Source organism: Danio rerio, chromosome 12, assembly GCF_052040795.2.
Source record: "Danio rerio strain M-AB ecotype USA chromosome 12, GRCz13ab, whole genome shotgun sequence".
Taxonomy (NCBI): Eukaryota; Metazoa; Chordata; class Actinopteri; order Cypriniformes; family Danionidae; genus Danio; species Danio rerio.
The window spans coordinates 50242501-50265000 of NC_141032.1; the positions used below are offsets into that span (position 1 = coordinate 50242501).

Consider the following 22500-nt stretch of genomic DNA (forward strand, 5'->3'; position numbering starts at 1 on the left):
CAGCGTCTGCTCTCCAGCTCAACATCACTTCACAACAACAATGATGCAAATGTCCACTGCTATAAACAGCATCGTATGACTCCTGCTGATGTGATCTGTTGAACATCACACAGTAAAGACAGTGACGTATCATTAAATCAGTGCCTAAAACCATCACGCCTGTTTAGTTTAGAGGCAAAACAACAGCAAGTACATGTCAACAGTAGGCACGTGTGGGCTGTGTTTCAGTCTGTAGCTTCACCAAACATTAGTAAACCACTGTAGATCATGTTTATTTATTTAGAGCAGATGCTCATGATGCAGATGAGCTCAAACACAACATAATCTGGAGGCAGAGATCTTCAGACGATCCTCACAGAGTGCCATTAAATACTGCTTTTATACCTTTATAACCATAGTCACACCCTAACAACCATCCAAAACAAAAAAAAACACAACATAGCAACACCTTAGCAATCCCAAGAACACCACAGAAAAGCTCCAGCAACCGCCAGAACACTACAGTAACACCATAACAACCACTAAGAACAAAACCACAACACAGCAACACCATAGCAACCACAAGAACACAATAGAAAAGCTACAGCAACCCCAGAACACTGCAGTAATACCCTAACAACCATCCAGAACAACAAAACCACAACACAGCAACACCCTAGCAACCACCCAGAACACAATAAAAATTCCAGCAACTGCAGGTATCCCATAGTAACACCCTAACAACCACCCAGAACAACAAATCCACAACACAGCAGCACCATGGCAACACCTTAACTACCCAGAAAAACAAAACCACAACATAGCAACACTAAAGCAGCACCCTAACAACCACATAGAACAACAAAACCACAACATAGCAACACCATAGCAACCACCCAGAACACCATAGAAAAATTCCAGCAACTCCAAGAACGCCGTAGTAACACCCTAACAACCATCTAGAACAACAAAACCACAACACAGCAACACCATGGCAACACTTTGGCAACCACCCAGAACACCATAGAAAAATTCCAGCAACTCCAGGAACACCATAGTAACACCCTAAAAACCACCCAGAACAACAAAACCACAACATAGCAACACCATAGTAATGCCCTAACAACCATCTAAAACAACAAAACCACAACACCACGGCAAAATCCCAGAAACCACCCAAAACATCTTAAAAACTTCCAGCAACTTCTAGAACACCATGGTACCACCCTAACAACCACCCAGAACAACAAAACCACAACACAGCAACACCATGGCAACACCCCAGTAACCACCCAGAACACCATAGAAAAATACCAGCAACTCCAAGAACATCATAGTAATACCCTAACAACCACATAAAACAACAAAACCACAACATAGAAACACCATAGCAACCACCCAGAACACCATAGAAAAACTCTAACAACTCCAAGAACGCCATAGTAACACCCTAACAACCATCTAGAACAACAAAACCACAACACAGCAACACCTTAGTAACATCCTAACAACCACCCAGAACAACAAAACCACAACACAGCAACACCACGGCAACACCCCAGCAACCACCCAGAACACCATAGAAAAATCCCAGCGACTCCAAAAACATAGTAATACCCTAACAACCATCTAGAACAACAAAACCACAACATAGCAACACCATGGCAACACCAAATAAACAACCAGAACAACAAAACAACAACATAGCAACACCATGGCAACACCATTGCAACCACCCAGAACACCATAGAAAAATCCCAGCAACTTCAAGAACATCATAGTAATACCCTAACAACCATCTAGAACAACAAAACCACAACACAGCAACACCCCAGCAACCACCCAGAACACTATAGAAAAATCCCAGCGACTCCAAGAACATAGTAATACCCTAACAACCATCTAGAACAACAAAACCACAACATAGCAACACCATGGCAACACCAAATAAACAACCAGAACAACAAAACAACAACATAGCAACACCATGGCAACACCATTGCAACCACCCAGAACACCATAGAAAAATCCCAGCAACTCCAAGAACATCATAGTAATACCCTAACAACCATCTAGAACAACAAAACCACAACACAGCAACACCATGGCAACATCCTAACAACTAACCAAAACAAGAAGAACCACAACATAGGAACACCATAGTAACACTTAACAACCACTCAGAACAATACCACAACATAGCAACACCATGGCAACAACCTAGAAACCACTCAGAACACCATAAAAATTCTAGCAACTCTCAGAACATCATAGTAACACCCTAACAACCTTCCAGAAGACCATGAAAAATTCCAACTATCAGAACACCATAGCACATCAACAGGATATTTGATTGGTCAACTTAGGATATGTGATGAATGTGGGTGGGGCTAACCACAATTGGGGCGGGGCATGTTCTTAAGTCTGGAGTCCCACAGACGAGCTCTGGATAGATACTTATGTTGTGTTTATTTTATGATTAAAGTTGTGGAACGTCCTTGCCTCTTTCTTCTCTGAATGAGTTACTGTTACACTGGCATTGCAGACATTTCCTAAAGAAGCTAAAATTAGAATCAATATCCACTTCATTTGGGCTACAGATTTCTAAAACCACCCGCATACACCTAAACAACCACTTTCCTACTAACTATAATGAATACAACAGCAATGTTGGAGATACCTCCACACAAGCAAACAGCATGCACCTCCTTTCAGGAGCATGTGAAAAATTCTGTGTTTACATTACTCACACACACACACACACACGTAGAGAGAGACGAGTGTTTGAAGTGCTCTGGCTGCTGCGAGCGACTGAGGTTTCTACATTTCAGATGTCATTTACTGAAGATGCTTATGTAAGACACTTGATTGCATAACGGCAGAAACAGGCAGAGGAGGAACTCAACTGCTCCTCTCGCAGACACAAGTTTCGGGTTTTTCCATTTCCACCACCATCATCATCTCAGCACTGTTCTCCCATGATGCATCAGATCTGTTTCTCCTAATTAATACATGAATAAAATAAAAGCCTGTGGGCAGCTTAGACTTCAATCACAGTTTGCAGTGATCCGTAACACCCAGAGCGCTGACTCCTCTCTCTGTGGGAGCAATGTAAAACGCCCATCCCGAACGCTCCTGTATAAAGACCAGTGCACAGACAGGACAGCTCATGTTAAAACATAACTTCAACAGTCCTGTTGTACAGCGCTTAATCAGTGTTCTACTAGATCAATATCCAAGCAAGATTCAAACAAAGGATTTCACATAGAACACCCTAAAAAAAAACACCAAACACCTAGAAAACTACAACAACAGCCCAACAACCACCCAGCAGAACAACCCAACACCCCGACAACAACCTGAACAGTATAGCAAGATCCCAACAACCACCCAGAACAACATAGCAACCATTTATCATAACCACAGCAACACTGAAAACAATGCAACACCATAACAACCGATCAGTAAATAGCAAACCCCCCAACAGAACCCAGAACACCCTAGAAGCATTCCAGAAATACCATAGCAACACTCCAACCACCACCCAAAACAACATAGCAACAATATATTAAAACCACAGCAGGACCTAAAACCTTAGCAACACCTTAACAACCACCCAGTAAATAGCAACCCTCCAATACAACCCAGACCACCTTAGGAAAAATTCCAGAAACACCATAGCAACACCTCAACAACCCCCCAGAGCAACACTGCTACAGTTTATCAAAACCACAACAGCACCCAACACCATAACAACACTTTAACAACCACCCAGTAAATAGCAACCCCCTTAATACAGTCCAGAACACAATAGCAACACCCTAACGACTACTCAAAACAAGATAGCAACAGTTTATCAAAACCCTAGCAACACCTCAACAACCCCCGGTAAATAGCAACCCCCAAACAGAACCCAGAACCCAAAAATTCCAAAAACACCATAACAACACTCCAACAACCCCCTAAAGCAACACTGCAACAGTTTATCAAAACCACAGCAGCACCCAACACCATAGCAACATGTTAACAACCATACAGTAAATAGCAACCTCCCAATACGACCCAGAACATCTTAGAAAAGTTCCATTAACACCATAGCAACAACCCAACATCCACGCAGAACAACATAGCAACAGTTTATCAAAACCACGACAGCATCCAACACCATAGCAACACCTTAACAACCACCCAGTAAATAGTTACCCCCCAAAAGAACCCAGAACACTCTAGAAGAATTCCAGAAATTCCATAGCAACACCCCAGCCACCAACCAGAACAACATAGCAACATTTTATCAAAACCACAGCAGCACCTAACACCATAGCAACACCTTAACAACCACCCAGTAAATAGCAACCCCCCAAAACTTTAGGAAAAATTTCAGAAACACCAAAGCAACACCTCAACAACCCCCCAGAGCAACACTGCTACAGTTTATCAAAACCACAACAGCACCCAACACCATAACAACACCTTAACAACCACCCAGTAAATAGCAACCCCCTTAATACAGTCCAAAACACCCTAGAAACACTCCAGAAACACCATAGCAACACCCTAACGACTACTTAAAACAAGATAGCAACAGTTTATCAAAACCCTAGCAACACCTCAACAACCCCCGGTAAATAGCAACCCCAAAACAGAACCCAGAACACCTTAGAAACATTCAACAAACACCATAGCAACAACCCAAAATCCACCCAGAAGAAAATGGCAACAGTTAATCAAAACCATAGCAGCACCCAATACAACCCAGAACACCACAGAAAAATTCCAAAAACACTATAACAACACTCCAACAACCCCCTAAAGCAACACTGCAACAGTTTATCAAAACCACAGCAGCACCCAACACCATAGCAACATGTTAACAACCATACAGTAAATAGCAACCTCCCAATACGACCCAGAACATCTTAGAAAAGTTCCATTAACACCATAGCAACAACCCAACATCCACGCAGAACAACATAGCAACAGTTTATCAAAACCACGACAGCATCCAACACCATAGCAACACCTTAACAACCACCCAGTAAATAGTTACCCCCCAAAAGAACCCAGAACACTCTAGAAGAATTCCAAAAATGCCATAGCAACACCCCAGCCACCAACCAGAACAACATAGCAACAGTTTATCAAAACCACAGCAGCACCTAACACAATAGCAACATGTTAACAACCATACAGTAAATAGCAACCCCCCAATACGACCCAGAAAGCCTTAGAAAAGTTCCAGAAACACCATAGCAACCCCCAACATCCATGCAGAGCAACACCGCAACAGTTCATTAAAACCACAACAGCACCCAACACCATAACAACACCTTAACAACCACCCAGTAAATAGCAACCCCCCAATACCTTAGGAAAAATTTCAGAAACACCATAGCAACACCTCAATAACCCCCCAGAGCAACACTGCTACAGTTTATCAAAACCACAACAGCACCCAACACCATAACAACCACCCAGTAAATAGCAACCCCCATAATACAGTCCAGAACACCCTAGAAAAAAATCCAGAAACACCATAGCAACACCCTAACGACTACCTAAAACAAGATAGCAACAGTTTATCAAAACCACAGCAGCACCCATCACCCTAGCAACACCTCAACAACCCCCCAGTAAATAGCAACACCCCAACAGAACCAAGAACACCTTAGAAACATTCCAGAAGCACTATAGCAACACCCCAACATCCACCCAGAACAACATGGCAACAGTTAATCAAAAGATTAGCAGCACCCAACACCCTAGCAACACCTCGACAACCCCCCAGTAAATAGCAACATCCCAACAGAACCCAGAACACCTTAGAAAAATTCCAGAAACACCATAGCAACACCCCAACATCCACTCAGAACAACATAGCAACAGTTTATAAAAACCACAACAGCATCCAACACCCGGGCAACACCTTAACAACCACCCAGTAAATAGCATCCCCACAATACAACCCAGAACACCTTAGAAAAGTTCAGGAAACACCAAAGCAACCCCCCAACATCCACCCAGAATAACATAGCAACAGTTTATCAGAGCCACAGCAGCATCCAACACTATAGCAACACCTTAACAACCACCCAGTTAATAGCAACCCCCCAATACAACCCAGAACACCTTAGAAAAGTTTTAGAAAAGTTTCAGAAACACCATAGCAACACCCCAACATCCACCCAGAATAACATAGCAACAGTTTATCAAAGCCACTGCAGCAACCAACACCATAACAACACCTTAACAACCACAAAGCTAATACTAACCCCCCAATACAACCCAGAACACCTTAGAAAAGTTCCAGAAACACCATAGCAACACCCCAACATCCACCCGGAATAACATAGCAACAGTTTATCAAAACCACAACAGCATCCAACACCCGGGCAACACCTTAACAACCACCCAGTTAATAGCATCCCCACAACACAACCCAGAACACCTTAGAAAAGTTCCAGAAACACCATAGCAACACCCCAACATCCACCCAGAATAACATAGCAACAGTTTATTAAAGCCACGGCAGCACCCAACACCATAGCAACACGTTAACAACCATACAGTAAATAGCAACCCCCCAATACGACCCAGAAAGCCTTAGAAAAGTTCCAGAGACACCATAGCAACCCCCAACATCCACGCAGAGCAACACCGCAACAGTTCATCAAAACCACAACAACACCCAACACCATAACAACACCATAACAACCACCCAGTAAATAGCAACCCCCCAATACCTTATGAAAAATTTCAGAAACACCATAGCAACACCTCAACAACCCCCCAGAGCAACACTGCTACAGTTTATCAAAACCACAACAGCACCCAACACCATAACAACCACCCAGTAAATAGCAACCCCCTTAATACAGTCCAGAACACCCTAGAAAAAAATCCAGAAATACCATAGCAACACCCTAACGACTACCTAAAACAAGATAGCAACAGTTTATCAAAACCACAGCAGCACCCATCACCCTAGCAACACCTCAACAACCCCCCAGTAAATAGCAACCCCCAACAGAACCAAGAACACCTTAGAAACATTCCAGAAGCACTATAGCAACACCCCAACATCCACCCAGAACAACATGGCAACAGTTAATCAAAAGATTAGCAGCACCCAACACCCTAGCAACACCTCAACAACCCCCCAGTAAATAGCAACATCCCAACAGAACCCAGAACACCTTAGAAAAATTCCAGAAACACCATAGCAACACCCCAACATCCACTCAGAACAACATAGCAACAGTTTATCAAAACCACAACAGCATCCAACACCCTGGCAACACCTTAACAACCACCCAGTAAATAGCATCCCCACAATACAACCCAGAACACCTTAGAAAAGTTCAGAAAACACCAAAGCAACCCCCCAACATCAACCCAGAATAACATAGCAACAGTTTATCAGAGCCACAGCAGCATCCAACACTATAGCAACACCTTAACAACCACCCAGTTAATAGCAACCCCCCAATACAACCCAGAACACCTCAGAAAAGTTTTAGAAAAGTTTCAGAAACACCATAGCAACACCCCAACATCCACCCAGAATAACATAGCAACAGTTTATCAAAGCTACGGCAGCAACCAATACCATACCAACACCTTAACAACCACCCAGCTAATAGTAACCCCCCAACACAACCCAGAACACCTTAGAAAAGTTCCAGAAACACCATAGCAACACCCCAACATCCACCCAGAATAACATAGCAAGAGTTTATCAAAACCACAACAGCATCCAACACCCGGGCAACACCTTAACAACCACCCAGTTAATAGCATCCCCACAATACAACCCAGAACACCTTAGAAAAGTTCCAGAAACACCATAGCAACACCCCAACATCCACCCAGAATAACATAGCAACAGTTTATTAAAGCCACGGCAGCATCCAACACCATGGCAACAACTTAACAACCACCCAGTTAATAGCAACCCCCCAATACAACCCAGAACACCTTAGAAAAGTTCCAGAAACACCATAGCAACACCCCAACATCCACCCAGAATAACATAGCAACAGTTTATCAAAGCCACGGCAGCATCCAACACTATAGCAACACCTTAACAACCACCCAGTTAATAGCAACCCCCCAATACAACCCAGAACACCTTAGAAAAGTCCCAGAAACACCAAAGCAACCCCCCAACATCCACGCAGAGCAACATAGCAAAACTATAGTAACGAAGTGTACCAACTATGACGACTTCTGCTTCTGAGAAACCCAGAACTGTGAAGTCTCCATACTGTTGAATATCAGACATGGTGTGTGAAGTGTCTGGAGGTGGAGTGTAAATGTCAGCGTTTGTTTGCGGAGCGCAGCGCTCTATGAAGCAGATCTCCTTCAAACAGACGTGACCTCTGTTTGTCCTCCGCTCGGCCCCAGGGCATTGTGGGATTGTGTTTGGACTGTCTGACGGTTTGCTCATTAGCGTCCGCAGCCGCTCACGCGTCACCTCAGGATTTCTCTCAGCACGGCTCTGCAAACCGCCAGACTCCAGGACTATAAAAAGCTTTCTGTCACTGTCAGAAGAGCCTCATTTATTCATGAAGCATCAATGATTCAGGCTGAGGAGTTTCTGATGAGCCGCAGCCCTCGTTTCATCACGGACACACAAGCGGCTAACATCACATCTGCTTATCTGCTAATGCTAACAATTTTAAAACAAATGGAAATGGAATCAAAACTAAGTGATGAACTGAAATTAAAATAGAGCTTTTTAGTCTGTTAGTTTTAAGGATATCTATCAGCTAGTGTGCTAATGTTTAGAAAATATAACACTGATATATACATCCAAAGCTTGCAGTTGGTCACTTTCGCCAACATCAGGGGTGTCCAAACTCGGTCCTGGAGGGCCGGTGTCCTGCAGAGTTTTGTACTTCAGTTTCTCATTAAATCTTCTGACCAATAAAATGCTCTGTAGTATCTGACATGCCCCGCCCCCTTCTTCTCATTGGCTTTTTTATTTGATGCTCCACATTTATAATCCACTCATTCGCTGACATTATCTTCAGCAGGTCAAACACTCTAGTGGCTAGCGGACAGACGGCTGCTTCTCACTCAGGGCTGTTTATGCTAATCATGGAAGAGATGGACACCAGTGGGCGGGCCTTTACCCTTCTGATGACACGTACAAAGGGAGGATGTCAATCAAAGTGTTTCTGCAGAATCAAGTGTGGTTATAATAAATTAGAATTAACACATTATTATCAATAGAGCCTGGATTTATTCACACACTGCTGACACACAACTGGGTTTAAACGGCTTGAAAAAGTGATTTTGCATAAGAATCCCCTTTAAATGTCTAAACAATTCAGGTAAAAATATGAAACCTGTTTAATTGGACATCTGAATTGTGTGATTAAACATACTACACAGTTCGCCCCCTAGTGGAGAACCAAACAATCTTCTAACCATTTCAAAACTGTTCTGACGTAACATAGCCCCGTTTGCCAATGACCTTGCCAATTTGAGCTCCAAAACCAGATTAAAGACAGAAGATCGGTAAAGGTTTTGAAACTTCATGAAGCGGAACATCTGAATGAAGCCGTGTGATTATACAGAGATCGCCCTCTAGTGGAGAACCATATAATATTCTAAACATTTCAAAAGACTTCCGACTTAACAAAGCCCTGTCTACTGAAATTAAATAACCTTGCCATTTTGATAAGAGCCATATTAAAGACAGAAGAATTGTGAAAGGTTTCATGACACTGAACATCTGAATGTAGTGTGATTCATGTGGATTTTACGGTATTACACAGATCACCACCTAGTGGAGAACCACAACATTTTCAAAACATTTCGAGACACTTCTGACATAACGAAGCCTCATTTACTGAAATTACATGACCTTGCCAATTTGAAAAGAGCTACAAAACCAGATTCAGGACAGAAGATTGATAAAGGTTTCAAACCTTCATGAAGCTGAACACCTTAATGAGGCTGTGCGATTCATGTGGATTTGATGGTATTACACAGATCGCCCCCTAGTGGAGAACCATACAATTGTGAAACACTTTTTACATAAAGAAAGCCTGTTTACTAAAATCATGTGACCTTGCTAATTTGACAAGATCCCCAAAACCAGATTCAAGACAGAAGACTTTAAGGTTTTGGAACTTTGTGTTGCAGCTTGACTCATGTGGATATTACGGTATTACACAGATCACCCCAGTGGGGAACCACAACACTTCTGAAATGTTTCTAAACACTTGTGACATACGAAGCCCCATTTACTGAAATCTCATAACTTTGTCAATTTGATAAGATCTCCAAAACCAGATTCAAGACAGGATAAAGGTTTCAAAACTTTGTGAAGCTGAACATCTGAATAAAGCAGCGTGATTCATGTGGATTTATATTACACAGATCGCCCCCTAGTGGAGAACCATGCAATTTCTGAAACGCTTCGAAACACTTCTGATGTAACAAATCCCTGTTTACTGACCATGCCAATTTGATAAGATCTTCAAAACTAGATTAAAGACTGAAGATTGATGAAGGTTTCAAAACTTAAATTTTTTTTTTGAAGCTGAACACAAAAATGTAGCAGCGTGATTCATGTGGATTTCACGGTTTTACACAGATCGCCCCCTAGTGGAGAACCACAACATTTTCAAAACGTTTTGAAGCATTTATAACGTAACAATGCCTTATTTACTGTAATTGCATGACCTTGCCAATTTGATAAGAGCTCCAAATCCAGGCTCAAGACAAAAGATTGGTAAAGGTTTCGAAACTTCATGAAGCTGAACATCTGAATGAAGCAGCCTGATTCATGTGGATTTATATTACACAGATCGCCCACTAGTGGAGAACCATGCAATTTCTGAAACGCTTCGAAACACTTCTGATGTAACAAATTCCAGTTTACTGACCATGCCAATTTGATAAGATCTTCAAAACTAGATTGAAGACTGAAGATTGATAAAGGTTTCAAAACTTTATGAAGCTGAACACAAAAATGTAGCAGCGTGATTCATGTGGATTTCACGGTATTACACAGATCGCCCCCTAGTGGAAAACCACAACATTTTCAAAACGTTTTGAAGCATTTATAACGTAACAATGCCTCATTTACTGAAATTACATGATCTTGCCAATTTGATAACAGCTCCAAAACCAGGCTCAAGACAAAAGATTGGTAAAGGTTTCGAAACTTCATGAAGCAGCGTGATTCATGTGGATCTTACATTATTGCACAGAGCACCCCCTAGTGGAGAACCATAACACTTCTGAAAGGTTACAAAACATTTCTGACATAACAAATCCCTCTTTACTGATAGCACATGACCTTGCCGATTTGACAAGAGCTCCAAAACCAAATTGGTAAAGATCAAAAGATTGGTAAGTGTTTCGAAACTTCATGAAGCTGAACATCTGAATGAAGCCGTGTGATTTTACTGTATTAATATTGATCTAATAAAGCTGTGCGCACCTGAGAATACGCTGGGGATCTTGGACAGAAAGCTCTTGACGGTGCGGATGGGGATGCCACTCTTCTCGTCCTGCATGCGGGCGATGATGTCCTCCATCTGCAGAAGAAGAGAGAGAGGAAGATCAGATCCACGGCCTGCAACAATCACATTAATTACACACTTCATAATGAGTCTCCCATTCTCTCTAATTACACTTAATCTCTGTGTGATTAAACATCGTGTTGAGCTCACATTTACTCCTCACCGCTGACAGAAACACACTCCTTCTGAACCTCCACACAGCAGCAAACAAATCAGACACACACACACACACACACACACACACACACACACACAAGAATATATATAAAAAAAACTATGCTGAAAAAGGATTAATCTTGATTATTCACATCTAAAATAAAAGTTTGCTTTGACATAATAGGTGTGTGTGTTGTATATATTTATTATATATATATAAGTCACACGTAATCCACAAGAAGGTCTCTGGTACGAGCCCTAGCTGGGTCAGCTGGCATTTCTGTGTGGAGTTTGCATGTTTTGCAAAGTGCAATAAACCAATCAGAGTATCACCCCCCATTCCCTTTAAGAGTCAGTTGTGTCGCTCCATGGTGCATTTGCTATTTACATGGCGACTTTGTAAGTGTAAAAACTGAACGCTTCACTAGCGAGAACCCAGATAAACAGAGCATCTGCAGCGCGAGGATAAAGAACGAGCCTCCTCCATTCAGCCTCTTTACTTTTACTCTTTACTCCTTTACTTTAATGGAGTGAGGAAACGGTGGAAACTCACTCCCCAGAACACATCCATTAGCCCACATATTTCATTTAGTTTGCTAAACTCAAAGATTTGTGTCAAAACTATTTCTAAATTCAGTTCTAATCTCCAATAAATGAACAATGTGCTCAGAGTTAAATCCAAACACACGTCCTGTTCTTATGCTCTAAATCAGGGGTTCCCAAACTTTTCAGCCCACGACCCCCAAAATAACAATGCCAGTGACTCGCGACCCCCAATATCCTCTGACGTGGTTATAAATTCAGAAACCTTGCATGCAATGACGCAGACACACCAATTAAATTTGTGTCAGTGCTTAAAATGTACCAGAAAGTATAACCTGATGTTATAAAATCAAAATGCATCTGACGCTATTGCTGCCTTTAATATAATGTAATTACCCCAGGGGTCGCAATCCAATAGAACTAGTAACTATAAGCTACTATAGTAACTATATAGTATATAGTAACTATAAACGACTATTTTTATTTTCAGTATAGTTATGGATAAAATATGGTAATTCTTATGGTTTAAAAAAAATAAATAGATTTTTGGAACTCACCAGGCGACCCCCCCTTCATTGCCCCGCGACCCCTCGGGGGGTCCCGACCCCCACTTTGAGAACCACTGCTCTAAATGGTGATGCAGACGTCTCCAAAACCCCACAGCTGCACAAATCTGCACTTGTTTTATTAAATAAATATAAATATGCAGATAATCAATAATACTGCTAATAATAATGAAACTATACAGATGCAGATTGTCTTGAATAAACTGAAAAAGCCCCCCCGAGTTGAAGAAGGCATGGAAGTGGTGATTTTATTATTATTATTATTATTATTAGGGGTTTTCTACTTTATTTGACAGGACAGTAGAGAGAATTGACAGGAAAGTGTGGGCAGAGAAAGAGGAAGGATTAGCATAGGACCTCTAGGCAGGAATCAAACTCGGATCGCCGTGAACACCGTTGTGCATGTGTAGGTGCACTTTCCACTTCGCCATTATCACCGACGGGGCAGTCATTTTTATATTTATGTAGAAAATAATCATTTCTGTATCATTTTATTCCTTTAAATGTTTTCATCTGTAAAGATGTTTGTGTGTTGCTGTTCATCCTGTGTGTATTCAGCAGTGTGTAAGTGTTTGGACCTGCATAGGCGCATTGCTAACGAGCTGGACTTTGGAGCAGCTTTTAGTTGGTCAATGGCGTCGTCTATTTCAGTTCCTCAACATAGCAACGCACCAACAATGAGCCTTAACAAAGCTTTTCAGACCAGCAAGCCCACAATTCCACAAAGCAAAGAAAATGGATTTGCTATTTAAACAACGTGCCGCAAAATGTGAAAATTACTGTTGTGCTGGTCTGAAAATAGCCACAAATCACACCAAACACACCAGCGGGTGTATAATAGAACCCAAATTGGTAATATTAGGTTTAGTCTATAAGGCTAACAAATAACATTTGTTTTCCAAATTTTAACTACACATGTTAATTTGTTTTGTGATGAAATGTCAGAATAACAAATGTTTTCATTTCATGAAATATTATTTTATTCAATCTTCTGAAGTTAAAGCAATAGTAACGCGTTGGTCTAAAAGTTTGTATTAAAAAAGGCACCTAACAAATCATAAATCAATCAATAAATAAACAGCTTGAAATGTGATGTAAATATTTAGCATGAACACAAATGTAAACAAAGCAATGTGTGATATCAATGTGCTAATTTCTATAGAATTGTATAAACTGATTATACGAAAATGGGGCGAAGCAGTGGTGCAGTAGGTTGTGCTGTCGCCTCACAGCAAGAAGGTCGCTGGGTCAAGCCCAGGCTCAGGTGGCGTTTCTGTGTGGAGTTTGCATGTTCTCCCTGCGTTCGCGTGGGTTTCCTCCTGGTGCTCTGGTTTACCCCACAGTCCAAAGACATTCGGTACAGGTGAATTGGGTAGGCTAAATTGTCCATAATGTATGAGTGTGTGTGTGTGTGTGTGTGTGTGTGAATATGTGTGTGGATGTTTCCCAGAGATGGGTTGTGGCTGGAAGGGCATCCGCTACGTAAAAACTTGCTGGATAAGTTGGCAGTTCATTCCACTGTGGCTACCCCGGAATAGTAAAGGGACTAAGCCGACAAGACAATGAATGAATGAATGATTATATAAAAATGTATTTATATTTTATTAATATGAAATTAAATGTAATAAACAAGATTAATTAAATACAAATCCAAAATAAAATTTAAAAAATAAAATGCTGGTTTAGTTAACAAGACATTGATGAACTAAAAATAAAATAAAATAAAAATGAATAAAAATGAAATTAAAATAAAATAAAATAAATTTAAATAAATAAAAAAGAAAAATAGTATAAATGAAACAATAAAATAAAATTAAACTAAATTAATAAAAATAAAATAAATAAACAATAAAATAAATAATTGTATTAAACAAATAAAAATAAACAAAAAAATTAAAATAAAAACAAAAATTAATTAATTAATTAATCAATAAATAAATAACAAAATAAAAATAAATTAAAAAATGCAAACTGTTTCTTCTTCAAACTACTTTAGTTATTTAAACTTTGAAACTACTTTAAGCTTTCAGACGAGGCTTCCTTAAGACACCATAAATTGTCTACAAGCCTACTTTTCAAGCTTGTAAACTATACCCCACCAATCTGTGTTTCTCAAACACTATAGTGTGTTTATGTGTGTCATCCTGTCAATAAACTAACACACACACACACACACACACACACGCACACAGCTGGTTTGGTGGCTCAGATGGCCATGTGGTATTAAATAATACATGTGGAAAACTTTAATATCAGAGGTCAACAGCAGTCTATCAACACACACTTTATGAACTCTCAGACCTGAAACAGCACACAACATTAAAGCACAATCACTCGCTTTACACATGAATACTTCTGTATAAATGTTCATCACTAACCTTACTATGAACAGGATTTGATCATAACTGCAGATCAATGAAAAATAGCCTACTGTAACATCTGCACTTATATAAAATAAATGAATATATGTAACGGTATCAGAATTTCACGGTACGGTAATACCTCGGTATGAATGTCACGGTACGGTATTTACTGAATCATTTACAGGAAAAAACAAAACTTATGAAAATACTCCAAAAAAGTGGCAAAAGTGTCAATGACATACAAATTAGTCATCTATCTGTAAGCTTTGAAACAGGAACTTCAATTTTAATAACAAAAAAATATTAAACCATGTAAAAAAATAAAGTTTCAATTTAGTATTGTTGAAAACTCATCACATTCAACATTTAATCACTCACTCACTTAGATAGAGATGGGTTTAAAGGAAAATTATCATATAAATATAATCTGGTAAAAGCTGGTATCTCTGGGTATTTACAATGTCCCCTGCAACAGAAAAAAACCCTCTCATTTGGGACTGAGGTTTCTGGGTTAAGAGAGATATGACTTGGCCCAGGTTGACAGCAGTGGGTAACGTTGTGCATTGTCTTTCCCCCACTTGAGAGGACAAACCATGAGTGAGATAGAGGTCTCATGTCTGCATCAATCTGAACAGTGTGCTGTGTTTCTGCAGTCCCCATGACTGATTATTAGTCGTATTCCCCAACTTGCAGGCACGTGCACACACAGTGCTCAACCTGTGCAGTGCACATGCCCTTTATAGTCTTGGATAGAAAGTTCCCTTCCAAAATGATCAAAAGTGCCCCCGCGACGCGACATACCCTCCGTCCCTGCTTTACAGTACGCGCGCGACAACACCGCTATTCAGTACGCGCGCGACAACACCGCTATTCAGTACGCGCGCGACAACACCGCTATTCTACGGTGGCCCAGTAGTGCAAAACACAACAACATTAAGATGAAAATGCAGCAACACTAAGATGAAAAATGCAGCAACACTAAGATGAAAAATGCTGCAACACTAAGATGAAAAATGCTGCAACACTAAGATGAAAAATGCTGCAACACTAAGATGAAAAATGCTGCAACACTAAGATGAAAAATGCTGCAACACTAAGATGAAAAATGCTGCAACACTAAGATGAAAAATGCTGCAACACTAAGATGAAAAATGCTGCAACACTAAGATGAAAAATGCTGCAACACTAAGATGAAAAATGCTGCAACACTAAGATGAAAAATGCTGCAACACTAAGATGAAAAATGCTGCAACACTAAGATGAAAAATGCTGCAACACTAAGATGAAAAATGCTGCAACACTAAGATGAAAAATGCTGCAACACTAAGATGAAAAATGCTGCAACACTAAGATGAAAAATGCTGCAACACTAAGATGAAAAATGCTGCAACACTAAGATGAAAAATGCTGCAACACTAAGATGAAAAATGCTGCAACACTAAGATGAAAACGCTGCAACACTAAGATGAAAAATGCTGCAACACTAAGATGAAAAATTCTGCAACACTAAAAACGTAACACAACGGAAATGCTCCCAACCACTAGGTGGCAGTGGAACACCGATTACTTCTTCTGATTAAACAGATATTATTAATACAGACCAAAACAATGATTATTACCTCGAGAAATTCCACAAGAAGTTCTAAATGTAAGTTAGTAACATTAAATTTAAATCAAGTTGTGAATGAGGATTTTTATTACTTTAAGATTTGATATTCTGGGAAATCTTAATGTTTTTATAAAATTAAACATCAATAGTACTTCATGAAGCAATCCACAGAACTTGTTTCTGTTTTTCCTGCTTCAGAAACATTGTCATAAAAATCTATTGTATGTCACATTAATCAGCTAACGAAAATCTGCATTAAATATTAAAAAGAATAAAACATTCTTTAGAAATCAAACAGCATGTCCAATTAACATAAATCCTCGGGATCGTGCTTTGACGAGGTGTAACGTTACAACGCTATTTTAATATATTCATCAAAAAATAAGAAAATTCCGTGACAAACCGCGTTATTCGATTTCATGTCAGATACGATTTATGAAATTCATAGGACCCTACAAACAATACAGCATTGTAACTTATCTCCACTGGTGCTGGGCTCATTTCCATCAGGAACTTTGCCTTTCAGAAACGTTATGTTTTTTCCACATTTGCTGCAGAATGACGGGCAACTGTCAAGTGAAGCCCCGCAAAATGGGCAATACATGATTGCTACCAAGAGCAACGTCCGAAATGAAACGAAACTTTTGAACTAAAACTCTTAAGATGGGCACACGACTGCCCGTTATCTGCCACCTAGTGGTCAGGAGCATTTCCGTTGTGTTGTGATTTTAAAGTTGCAGCGCTTTTCATCTTAGTGTTGCAGCATGATTCATCTTAGTGTTGCAGCGTTTTTAACTTAATGTTGTTGTGTTTTCATCTTAATGTTGCTGCATTTTTATCTTAATGTTGTTGTGTTTTTATCTTAATGTTGCAGCATTTTTATCTTAATGTCGTTGTGTTTTCATCTTAATGTTGCAGCATTTTTATCTTAATGTTGTTGTATTTTCATCTTAATGTTGTTGTGTTTTCATCCTAATGTTGTTGTGTTTTCATCCTAATGTTGCAGCATTTTTATCTTAATGTTGTTGTATTTTCATCTTAATGTTGTTGTGTTTTCATCCTAATGTTGCAGCATTTTTATCTTAATGTTGTTGTGTTTTCATCTTAATGTTGCAGCATTTTTATCTTAATGTTGTTGTATTTTCATCTTAATGTTGCTGCATTTTTATCTTGATGTTGTGTTTTCATCTTAATGTTGCAGCATTTTTATCTTAATGTTGTTGTGTTTTCATCTTAATGTTGTTGTGTTTTCATCCTAATGTTGTTGTGTTTTCATCCTAATGTTGTTGTGTTTTCATCTTAATGTTGTTGTGTTTTCATCTTAATGTTCTTGTGTTCATGTTGCAGCATTTTTATCTTAGTGTTGTTGTGTTTTCATCTTAATGTTGTTGTGTTCATGTTGCAGCGTTTTCATCTTAATGTTGTTGTTTTGCACTATTGGGCCACCGTACTATTCAGTACGCGCGCGACAACACCGCTATTCAGTACGCACGTGACAACACCGCTATTCAGTACGCACGTGACAACACCACTATTCAGTACGCGCGCGACAACACCACTATTCAGTACGCGCGCGACAACACCGCTATTCAGTACGCACGTGACAACACCACTATTCAGTACGCGCGCGACAACACCACTATTCAGTACGCGCGCGACAACACAGCTGATAAGAACTCGCGTGACAACACCGCTATTCAGTACGCACGTGACAACACCACTATTCAGTACGCGCGCGACAACACCACTATTCAGTACGCGCGCGACAACACAGCTGATAAGAACTCGCGTGACAACACCACTATTCAGTACGCGCGCGGCGACAACACCCGCTTTAGGGTTTTCCAGCTCTTTTTGATCCCCGCTTCTAGCAGCACACTCCATTTCCGCATTACTGGATCTGTAGCGACAACAGACCGCAAGGGATTATGGCCAAGCCTGGGCTGATGGGAATTGTAGTTTTCGCTACCTCCCGTTCACTTCATTCGCCTAAGCAAATTTTCTCAGAAGACCTATAGTTTTACCGAGTCATGCGACTTCGGTAATATCGAAAAAAATTAATATTGCGGTATGACGGCATTTACAATACCGTTACATCCCTAATATGAACACATACAGCCCCTTACAGTCTCCGATATGATACCAACTACAGAAAAACTGCATGCAGCAGACATTTAGTCCTTATAAAAGTAAAAAAAAGTAAAAAAAACACAACATATAGCCCACAGTCAGAGCAAACCTCTCATCTGTATCTGTAATCTTCACCAGCACATGCAACCTCTTGTCAGAAAGTAATCCGGTCATTCAGAGAGCATAATAGTCCAGAAGGTGGTGATAATAGTTCATCATTTGCTGCTGCTTTTTCCGGCTTCTCCTTTGTTTTTTTCGCGTTCGTCACTTTCTGAAAGGATCAGATATCAGAGCTCTTCAATGATCACGAGCATGTTACTAACATAGCTTTGTTATTTTAACTATAGACAAGCGCCGAGCTCTCTGCAGAACGTGAAACCGCTCACGCTATTAGACGGCCTCCTAAAACAACAAAAGGACACAGCAGATTTGGTTTTTCTTGGCTTTGTAGCAGTTCATCAAGACAACGACAATTTTAGTTTGAGCTCGGGCCGACCATGTCTCTTTATTATATGTATATAGTATTACGGTGTAATGTCTCGGCTGTGTTTTTAAAAATGTAATGACAGTGGTCCCGATCCATACCGTACCACTAAGTGGAAACGGGCCACAATATATCAAATCGAGGTGTTGATAAGGACAAAAACTCCTTTTAATATGGAGAATATTCCTTCTATTGTGTGTTACGATTTAAATCAGTCTTTAAGCTCGATAGTCCGGCTTGCTGCTGCTTCAATCTGGCAACCTGTGTTTGTGTGTGTTTTGATGCAGGAGTGCAATACCTGGTTCAACCACTGGGTGTCCAGCTTACATACAGCACCTTTAACAAATTGACAGGTTATGCACCTAAAATGATCATCATAAATACAGAGAGCATCAAGAAGGAAAATGTAAAGAGCGTTAAGACTCTGAAGGTTTTAGGAGAGATTGGTGTGAATAATTCATCAGTCGGCGGGAGATTGATCAGGAATTGGAGACGCAGATTCTGTGTGTTGTGTAACGCTGCAGACTTCACTCGAGCGCAAGAACAAACCTCTGCAAATGAGGACAGCTATTTACAAGACAAAACCAGCAGCTGATGAATCAGGACTGAATCATCAGAGCAGCGCCACACGTTCAGTGTGTGTGTGTGTGTTGTGACTGCAGTGTGTGTGTGTGTAGGTGTGCGTCATATACATACACATATACATAGACCTAAATTGTGTGTAGTGTGTGTCTGACCTGTGTGTGCGAGCACCCACGCACACACACACACACACACACACACACACACACACACACTTATACATACATACACACACACACACATATATATATATATATATATATATATATATATATATATATATATATATATATATATATACACGTATAAACACACACCTACACACCCTCATGTTTACAGCCGTTTGTCCATTAACTGCTCTCGGCACAGTAACCTGCACTCCTGAGCCCCGAGCAGTGTGTGGATGTGATGGAGAAACAGTGGGGACCTTCGCAGTTCACAGGTGTAATTACCATTCAAAACCTGCCATTAGCATAATATGATTTCATTAGAGCTGCTCGGCTGTAGAAGGAGAATCACCGCAGATTCACCCTGACAGCAGCCATTTACCTGTCCATCAGACTCCACTGAGAAACACAAACCTGGAGAGCAGACTGCTGTTCATTACAGAGCTCAGATTCACAGCTATCACCATCTACACCAGAAAGACACCCAGAGACCTGAAGAAAACACATGGAAACATCCTAGCAACCACATTGAAACAATCTAGCAACCAACTGGAAACACCCCTGCAACCACATAGAAAAACCCTAGCAACCACTAGGATATCTCCTAGAAACAACACAGAAATGCCCTAGCAACAACATACAATCTAGTACACCATCAAATAGCCACTTGGAAAAACCTGACAACCACATAAAAAAACACTAGCAACCATATGGACCAGTCCTGGCAACCACATAAAACAAGCTAACAATCACCTGAAAACACCCTAGCAACCACCTGAAATAGGCAAAGTAGCAACAGAGTAACACCCTAGCAACTACCTAAAACATCCTGGTAACCACATAATAACAACTAAGCAATTACCTAAATCACACCTTAGCAACCAACTGGAAACACAATAAAAACAACAAGATAGTAACAAGATAGCCAACACCTGTAAACACACAGGAAACAACAGAGCAACATCCTAGCAAACACCTGGAAACACAATTGAACCACATAGTAACACCTTAAGAACTACCTGGAAACACCCTAGAAACAAGAGAGTAACATCCTAGAAACCACCCTAGAAACAACAGAACAACACTTGGAAACACCACTGAAACAGAAGAGCAACAGCCTAGCAACTAGCTGGAAACTCCATAGAAACAAAAGAATAACACCCTAGCAACCACCTGGCAACAGAACACTAACTGGAAACGCCACTAAAACAAAAGGGAAACACCCTAGCAACCACCTGGAAACACCCTGGAAACAACAGAATAACAACCTAGCAACCACCTGGCAACAGAACACTAACTGGAAACGCCACTAAAACAAAAGGGAAACACCCTAGCAACCACCTGGAAACACCCTGGAAACAACAGAATAACAACCTAGCAACCACTTGGAAACACAATTGAACCACATAGTAACACCATAGCAACTACATGTAAACACCATAGAAGCAACAGAACAAACCTGCAAACACCACTGAAAAAAAAAGAGAAACACCCAAGCAACCACCCAATAAACAACAGAATAACACCCTAGCAACCACCTGGAAACACCATAGAAACCACAGAAAGACACCCGAAAGCACCCTAGAAACAACAGAGTAGCACCCTAGCAACCACCAGGAAACCCAATTGAACCACAAAGTGGAAAACACCCTAGCAACCACACCTGCAAACACAATAGAAACAACAGAATAACATCCTAGCAACCATCAGGAAACACTCTAGAAACTACAGAACAACACCTGGAAACAATACAGAAATAAAAGAGCAACACCCTAGCAACCACCTGCAAACACAATAGAAACAACAGAATAACACTTGGAAACACCACTGAAACAGAAGAGCAACACCCTAGCAACTAGCTGGAAACTCCATAGAAACAACAGAATAACACCCTAGCAACCACCTGGCAACAGAACACTAACTGGAAACGCCACTAAAATAAAAGGGAAACACCCTAGCAACCACCAGGAATCATCCTAGAAACAACAGAACAACACCTGGAAACACCACTGAAACAAAAAACAACAACACCCTAGCAACCACACGGAAACAGCCTAGAAACAACAGAACAACACCCTGAAACACCAATGAAAAATAAGCAACACCCTAGCAACCATCTGGAGACACCATTGAAACAATAGAACAACACCTGGAAACGCCACTGAAACAAAAGAGCAACATCCTAGCAACCACCTGGAAACACCCTAGAAATAAAAGAGCAATACCTGGCAACACCCTAGCGCGCACTTAAATATAACCTGACAACTGCTTGGACTGTCACCTTGTACTGTAGCTCTATCTTGATGCTGTATTGTTGATGTGCATGTGGTTGTGTGTGTGTGTGTGTGTGTGTTGTTTTTCAGATGATGGTCAACATT

General features: G+C 40.5%; 1 protein-coding gene across 16 annotated transcripts in view; it reads right to left on the reverse strand.

Annotated features, from left to right (window-relative positions):
* Positions 1-22500, reverse strand: part of rgs7b (regulator of G protein signaling 7b) — a 97858-nt gene that overhangs the window by 50497 nt on the left and 24861 nt on the right. For all 16 annotated transcript variants that reach the window (XR_015504717.1, XR_015504716.1, XR_015504714.1 and 13 more), the window contains exon 3: positions 11441-11537. Coding sequence is in view for 2 of the 16 variants with exons in the window: in XM_087277079.1 (XP_087133205.1) it covers positions 11441-11537 (97 nt within the window). In the remaining 14 variants the exon portion in view is untranslated. The remainder of the gene's footprint in view (positions 1-11440; positions 11538-22500) is intronic.